Here is an 8,366-nt window from a genome sequence, read left to right as displayed (position 1 = left end):
CATCTCTGGTGCAGGATGAAGTTGACCAACTCAAGAAGAAAAGAATAAAGCTTCAGACACATAAATGCGCTCCTGGCATCAGCAGATGAACTCGCAGTTGAAGCAGAAGCCACTGACAAGATCTCTGTCCTTGCTAAATCAAATGCCCTCAGGAAAGCTGCTAAAGACAAAGAACAGCTAATGCAGTATGACAAAGACATAGAAACGAAAATCTCTGAAATGAAGGCACTTTGAGGGTATAGCCTAGCCATGCAGTCCAAGTCAGACCTGTACTGAACCAAAGTAGCCTTCGTGTGTTTGTGTCTATGTCCATCATGTATGTGTGTCTGTCTTTGTGTGTATATGTCCATGTATGTAAATGTATCTGTGTCTGTTAATTAGACAGTTCCAGTCAGTTCTTTTTCACAGTCCCTCAGCGGTTCTCACAGCATTTTGTAGTGAGTTTTTGATGTCAAAACAAGTCAGTTTAAGTATGTTATACCTGCTGTTTACATTTTGTTACATTTTTGCATGCAGGTCTCAAAAGTCATTCTTTTACTGTATTATTTATTTTACTTTAAATTCATTTTTTAAACAGTATTTATAAGGATTTTTTATGTTGAAGCATTTGATGCCAGTGAGGCACAACCTTTTGTAGTTCTTTATTTTAATTTCTAGTTTGTTAAATTTATGATTTGTTAATTTATTTTTGTATTAATTGACTTAATTTATAGTTACTTGTTAAAACCTATCTGAATGTTTGTTTGATGTTTAAGAACGCCAGTGAGGCCAAGTCTTTTGGAACATCCCTTGTGTTACTCAAGGGCTTTGAGAGATGAAGACAGTACAGTAGGTCAACTTTTCATGTGCAACTTAAAATAAAAAAGCCGTGCACTGAATTTATCTGGGTTTGGTTTTTATGTATTTGTATGAGTGACATTAACTAGCTATAGTCTTCTGGAAATTATTTGGTGACATAATGGCATATACATTCAGAATAATGAAAACAAAGATTAATTCCATAATTTATTTCCATGATACACCTCTATTTACTCAAATGTCACAAATTATTTGACTTTTATTTTATTTTCTTTTACTGAGAAGTCTGGAAAAAGTATGGAATTTTGAAATTTCAAATGTGTAGGAACCCTGGCCTTGAAATAATCCTATTAACTCACCCCAGAGTGACAGCCACAAGAGCTTATTTCTCTGCTGGTGCCATCATATGCATAGCACCATGCTCTGGAAGCCCAGGGAAAACATCCATCTAAGATTGTATTCATAAAATTGCATTTTCCCAGATTGGAGTGGCGGCGTTGACAATTGTGTTTTATAAATTCTATTACAGAGAAAAAAAGTTTCATATATCAGAAGTGGCTATTGCATAAGGCCCAGTTTGAGCAGTAAAAACAAAAACACAGAAATATAAAAAGTGATACACTAATATACCAAGACCACATCTTCAGTCTCATTTTCTTACCTCTCTGACTGGCAGAGTCAGACTCTTGGCCATTGTCAAAGAGCGGACAGTACTCTCCATAGAAGTCTGCATACAGTCCTCCTTCATCCCCCCTTACTGAGCCAATGGATGAGGAGGATTTCAGGGAGGACTGGCTCTGGCTCAGGCTGGAGCACATCACGAGATTACTCAGCTCCAACTCTGGCTTCTCATTCTCCACTGAGGGTGCTGTCTCACTTGGTGCCTCTCCCAGCCCTCCCGAACCCACTGATGATTTCCCCACTGAGCTCCCCCCTGGGGAACCCTTCATGTCTGCTCAGGGACAGACAGAGAGAGATGGGAAGAAGATTAATATCTCGGCTTGGAGCCAAAGAATAACTTAAAAACGTGTCTAAGGTCAGAATTTCGTAGGGAGGGGAACATTGCCTTACCAACATCACTGTTCTCCAGAGACTGGTCTTCCTCAGACACTTTAAGGAAGACCTCCTCCAGGGTGGTGTCCATCACCCCGAAGCTGGTTAGGGCCAGGCTGTCCAAGCTCTGCTCTAAAGCCTGGAAGCACACACAACAAAAGACAATGCCAAATTATTGCATAGCATGCAAAAGTACTCCATTCATGTGATGAATTCTACATGCTGGATAAAAATACATGTGTCACCGTCTGGAAAAATGTAGTCTATACACTACTGTAGATGCTCTCAAGAACATTTATTTAATTTTTATCCAATGCAGAGTTGTGACTGCAATGTAAAGACAATTGTTTCTGCTGCAAATCTCTAATATATGTGACCCATCTGCACGAAATCAGTTGCATTGTGCCTTGGACTATATCCAAGATACAGCCCAAATTATGTTAACACATGACAAAATATTGATTTTGGGTTTATTACTTAGTTTGATCCATTTACTTGTTTTCTACATGCAGGTAACATACCGTCAGGCGCAATGCGACTGATTTCGTGCAGATGGGTCACATATTAAGTGTTCTCGGGAGAATATACATTGATGTGTAGAATATATTTTTCCAGGAAATGATTGCAAATTTTATTGCAGTTCTTTATACCTGTCTGGCTGTTTGGGGTTCTGAGATGCCACTCTGATGGCATTGTTTTATAAATAAGAATTTAAACATCTAAAGTGCCTATAGCTTCTGCACACGTGTATCATGATAAATGCCACATACATAATACTTCCTATTTTGAAATAAATCTACACACAAGATTTTCTTTCCTTACAAATAATGTTTTAAATTCTTTGTACTGAACAATAATGAAAAAATCCTGGGCATGACAGAGAGGAAAGTTACTCCAGCTGTCATTGTGTGATCTAAGTATCAAGAATTGGTCAGATATTAACCACAACCACAATCCCTAACTGGGAATCCACATTTAAAGTGAGATGTGAGCAGTGTGCAAGTGGTCCGTTTCATCCACCCTGACTTTGATCTCCATTCAGTTCCTTTGGAGCTGCTGTCTGTCAGCAGCTCCTGACAAGTTAGGAGAAGGAGGAGGTCATCTCGACAAACCAGGTTTACTGGTGAGTTATCTGAAATTTACTGAGCCAAAATTGATTTTAAGTATTTTTTTTTTTTACCTCTCATCATGTAACGATTGTGACAATGCGATTTATTTTTGATAGATAAAGTGTTCTTCTATAAACTTTACTGCTATCACAATGTACATACAATAATATCACAGTAAAAATTAAACCACAATTAAATTTTGCAAACTGTGTATTCAGGCTTAAACAAAGTTAAGGGTTTGGAACAATACAATTGAGGGTTTTGATTACATTTTTCAACAATGGTCAGTTTAACAGGAAACACATATTCGAGGGGATTTCATGCATCAGAATGTCCAATATTTCTCTTTCAAATGTCACTTAGTCACTCATATTGAGTATGGCCACCCCTGACACGGATCAGTTCATTAAGACATCGTGACATACTGTCCACAAGCTTGTTGAATAGAGAAAATAGAGACAATTTCGCGATGGGATCACACCTGCAGGAACACAGACATCTTCTCAGATTAAGAGATTGTAAATACTGACCCACAAATTAGTGTTTAACAGTTTTAAAAGGTGCTCACGACTTACACAACAACTCTTTTATGGGGATTCTCAAACATATCAACATAGCTTAAATCATGTTTCATTAGTGTGTTATGGAGAGCTTAAACAGCCTAACCATATACGCTAATAAAAGTGAACCTGCCAGACCAAAGATGAACATTCATCCTCTAACAGAGGAGCATACAGAAGAAGCTTTTGTGTGTCTGTGTATGTGAACCTGAAACAGCCTCTCAAAGCAGCCCTTCTTGACGGCCTCAGAAGGCAGGACGTAGGACAGCTCAGTGTTGGAGTCAGACACCAGCAAACAGGATGCCACAAATTGCTGAATAAACTGGGTGACCCGAGCTTCTGAGCAAGGAGACAGCAAGGAGGATGGAGACAGAGATGAAGGAGGCTGCATGTGGCTGCCCTGGCCTGAAGGATGAAAGGAAAACACATAATGGTTGGAAAATGGAGGGACAGTTCAAAAGAAACATAGAAGAGTAAGACAGAAAAGTAAAGACAAAGAAAACATTATACTGCCAATAAAAAGAAGAAAAAAAACAGCTAAATCGAGATGAACTGATGTTGGAGACAATTCATCAAGAGTCGTTTGGCGAGAAGTTAGAGGAGAAGTGAGCAGCACACAGTATTAACATGCTGAGACGCAAGCTCTGTTCTTCACAGCTACTGAATAGCTTACAAAATGTGCAGTGTTTTAAAAATAAAAAGCACAGAATATACAGTGTGACTTGGTTTTTACAACATATCTAGTGATGACATGTGTAGCCGCATGTCATCATTCAATCGCTGGTTGATGAGGTGGTGCCCAGAAAACAATGTGGGGTTAATAGATAACTGGAAATGTCTCTGTAGAAAACCTGGTCTCATTAGGAGAGATGACCTACATCCCACTTTGGACGGTGCAGCTCTCTTATCTAGGAATATGGAGAAATTTAGTAAAAAAAAAAACAAACTCTTGACAGTTCAGGGGTCCGTTTCACAAAGCAGGTTTAGTGAAACTCTGAGTCTGTTAACCCTGACATGAGGGAGAGTTTCCCTGAGGTGAGACCAGGAAGCAGAGTCGCAGTCTTACACACTTCTCTGCTGCTTCTCTATGGCTGTCACCCTCCCAGTATGCTATAGAGATTGTGTCTGCCCCCCCAGATTTTACAAGTCCAACATTAACAACAGAAGGGCTGTTCATAACAAGTTTGTCCAAATTAATACAACCTCATCAGAATCAAAAAATGGGACAATTAAATGTGAACTACTCAATATTAGATTCTCTTTTAGTTAATGATCTGAAAACAGAACATCATATTGACTTAATGTGTGTGACTGAAACCTGGCTGCAGCATGAGTAATACGTTAGTCTCCATGAATCAGCTCCCCCCAGTCATATTATTATTCCTATAGCTAGAAGGACAGGCAGAAGGGGAGGAGTGGCAGCAATCTTCCACTCAAACCTATTAATCAACCACAGACCAAAACTTAATTATCGTTAGTCTTCGTCTCACACACTTGAATTGGAAAGCACATAAGTTCAACAGTTGTGTTAGTTGTTCTATATTGGCCACCGGCCCCCTACTCTGAGTTTCAATCTGAATTCTCAGAGTTCTTAGCTGATTTAGTGCTCAGTGCAGATAAAGTCATTTTAGTGGGTGACTTTACTATTCATATAGATGATGAGAACGACAGCCTCAACTCTGCATTTAGTTTATTGTTAGACTCAGTTGGCTTCTCCCAAAATGTCAATAAACCAACTCGTAGAACCCTTGATCTTGTTTTGACATATGGCATAGAAATCGAACATCCTACTGTTTTTCAACAAAACTGTATTCTGTCTGATCATTTTTTACATTTGAATTTACAATAATGGACTATGGCGCATCCACCAAAAAGTTCCATTACAGCAGATGTCTATCTGATAATGCTGTATCTAAATTTAAGGAGATGGTTCCACGAATATTTATTTCAATGCCATATGCCAACACAATGGAGAGCAGATCCTCCCTACGTGCTTACGGGCTGTCTGCGACCTCGAAATTCTGCAAGACGGACTTGTATGGCACATACCATTTTGCACGTATCTTGGACGCAGGCAGGCCATGGGAGCCCGTACGGCCGGTTGTGACCGAGACCTCAGCTATGCTGCTATAGGCTATAGGTTTAGACAGCCATGGGATTCCCATGATGCACAGGTCTTCTTTTCCATACTCTCCTCTTTCTGTGTACCATACAGTTATTTACCACCATTACATGTCACTTACTCTGTGTTTCCTCTGAGGTCCTGTGTTTGTTTTCTCTGCTGGTGTCTCTGGATCTGCAGCTACACATCCTTGATCTTCAGTCGCTGGCCTTACTGACCTCCAAAATGTTAATTGTTGTGTTTGAATTGTTTGTCTGCTCTCCATCTGCTATCCCCACCCTAACCCCTCCAATCCAAAGGAAACTTTTGATTGTTGGGTTCTCTGTTCTCTATTTAAAAACAATCAAAAGGTCTTCATCACAAGTGCTATGAGATGACATATGTTGTAAATTGGCACTACATAAACAAAATGAGTGTGCCTGGGGCCATTGCAGTGTACATTGTGATTTATAGTCTCACAGATGGGGAAAATACCATTTACAACTCATATTAACTGCACACATACATGTATGCCACACACCTGTGTTCTCACTCTGTTTTTTGACCAGGGTCAGTTTGTATCCATCTCCATATGTGCTTTTCAGGAACAGTGGTGAGCCACAGCACTTGAGTTTCCCATGTGAGATGATGGCAATGCGATCTCCCAGAAGGTCTGCTTCATCCATATGGTGGGTGGACAGCAGAATCGTTCGACCTGGAACAGAGGTATAATGTACACTTACACATACCGTAGTAACTGCTTTGCGCCAACGTTATCAAGCAAGAAATCTTACAGGGACAGACAACTCTTTTAAGAGTTGCATCTAAAGCTGAACTTTTTGAAGATGAGTACTTGTGTCTTCTGGTACTGAGTCATCACTCACCCTGTTTGTACTTGAGGATGAGATCCCAGATGGCCCTGCGAGCATATGGGTCCACCCCTGCAGTGGGTTCATCCAGGATAACAGCCCTGGAACCTCCAACAAAGGCGATGGCCACAGACAGCTTCCTCTTCATCCCACCAGACAAGGTCTGTACCAAGCTGTGGCGCTTGTTAGATAACTCCAGGTCAATGATCATCCTGGACACACACATGGTATGACCCGTAATTAACATTAACATTTAGATTTAGATTTAGCATTTTGATTTTGATTTAGCATTTAGATTTAACATTTAAATTTAGATTTAGATTTAACATTTAGATTTAACATTTAGATTTAGATTTAGATTTAACATTTAGATTTCACATTTAGATTTAGATTTAGCATTTAGATTCACCATTTAATTTCTCCCTCAAATGTGAAGAAAATGAGCTAAATGTGAGAAAAGTGAGCTAAATATTCAAAATATATCAGCTAGAAAAGTGTGACTGAATTTTTACATTCGGCACCCCATACTGAATGCTCTGCACTTTTAACCTCCGCGAGGTTTTTTACAAAACTCTGTTGGTCAAGATAATGGATTTCTCTGGATTTGAACATTCTTGGAAACATTTGGGATAATGGAAGCACACAAGTCAATAAATATAACAGCATATTAGGGCCACACTCTAAAAAAATGTGAATGGGACACACCTCATTTAGAATGTGTAGATCTACATATACATATGTAAATTAATCTCCACCCCACTCACAGCAACTTACAGCTCACCTACACATCTGCTCAAACATTTTAAATCACTAAACAATGGCAACTTTTTACATTAGAGTAATTCAGCCATTTATGGTTGAACTGCTAACCAAATCTAAACAAGAAGAGCCACACTGCTCAAAAAAAATAAAGGGAACACTAAAATAACACATCCTAGATTTCAATGAATGAAATATTCCAGTTGAAAAACTTTATTCATTTCGTAGTAGAATGTGTTGAGAACAAAATAACATTAAAATGATCAATACAAATCCAAATTATTATCCCATGGAGGTCTTGATTTGGAATCATACTCAAAATAGAAGTGGAAAATCACATTACAGGCTGATCTAACTTTAGTGGAAATTCCTGAAGACAAGTCAAAATGAGGCTCACTAGTGTGTGTGGCCTCCACCTGCCTGTAGGACCTCCCTACAATATCTGGGCATGCTTTTGATGAGGTGGTCGATGCTCTGCTGAGTGATCTCCTCCCAGACCTGGAATAAAGCATCAGTCAACTCCTGGACAGTCTGTGGTGCAACAAGGCATTGGTGGATGGAACAAGACATGATGTCCCAGATGTGCTCAGTTGGATTCAGGTCCGGGGAACGGGCAGGCCAGTCATAGCATCAATGCCTTCACCATGCAGGACCTGCTGACACACTTCAGCCACATGAGGCCGAGCATTGTCATGCATCAGAAGGAACCCAGGGCCCACTGCACCAGCATATAGCCGTACAATGGGTCTGAGGATCTCATCCTGGTACCTAATTCCAGGAAGGGTACCTCTGGCGAGCCCATGGAGGGCTGTGCAGCCCTACAAAGAAATGCCTCCCCACACCATTACTGACTCACCGCCAAACTGGTCATACTGGAGGATGTTGCAGGCAGCAGAACATTCTCCACGGTGTCTCCAGACTCAGTCATGTCTGTCACATGTGCTCAGTGTGAACTTGCTCTCATCTGTGAAGAGCACAGGGCGCCAATGGAGAATCTGCCAATCTTGGTGTTCTCTGGCAAATGCCAGTCACCCTGCACGGTGTTGGGCTATAAGCACAAGCCCCACTGGTGGACATCAGGCCCTCATACACTCTCATGGAGTCTGTTTCTGACAGT

At 40.3% G+C, this 8,366-nt stretch overlaps 1 protein-coding gene across 1 annotated transcript in view; it reads right to left on the bottom strand.

Moving 5' to 3' along the window:
• Nucleotides 1-8,366, bottom strand: part of abca2 (ATP-binding cassette, sub-family A (ABC1), member 2) — a 219,926-nt gene that overhangs the window by 68,288 nt on the left and 143,272 nt on the right. Inside the window, exons 25-29 of the mRNA XM_008277032.1 lie at nt 6,506-6,702; nt 6,163-6,336; nt 3,729-3,925; nt 1,870-1,990; nt 1,460-1,750 (exon numbers count right to left, since the gene is read on the bottom strand). Of these exons, the coding sequence (XP_008275254.1) occupies nt 1,460-1,750; nt 1,870-1,990; nt 3,729-3,925; nt 6,163-6,336; nt 6,506-6,702 (980 nt within the window). The remainder of the gene's footprint in view (nt 1-1,459; nt 1,751-1,869; nt 1,991-3,728; nt 3,926-6,162; nt 6,337-6,505; nt 6,703-8,366) is intronic.

The sequence above is a fragment of the Stegastes partitus genome, unplaced genomic scaffold, assembly GCF_000690725.1.
Source record: "Stegastes partitus isolate 25-593 unplaced genomic scaffold, Stegastes_partitus-1.0.2 Scaffold86, whole genome shotgun sequence".
In the NCBI taxonomy this organism is placed as follows: domain Eukaryota; kingdom Metazoa; phylum Chordata; class Actinopteri; family Pomacentridae; genus Stegastes; species Stegastes partitus.
Note: the sequence above shows the minus strand (reverse complement) of the source record. Positions and strands in the feature narration are given on the sequence as shown.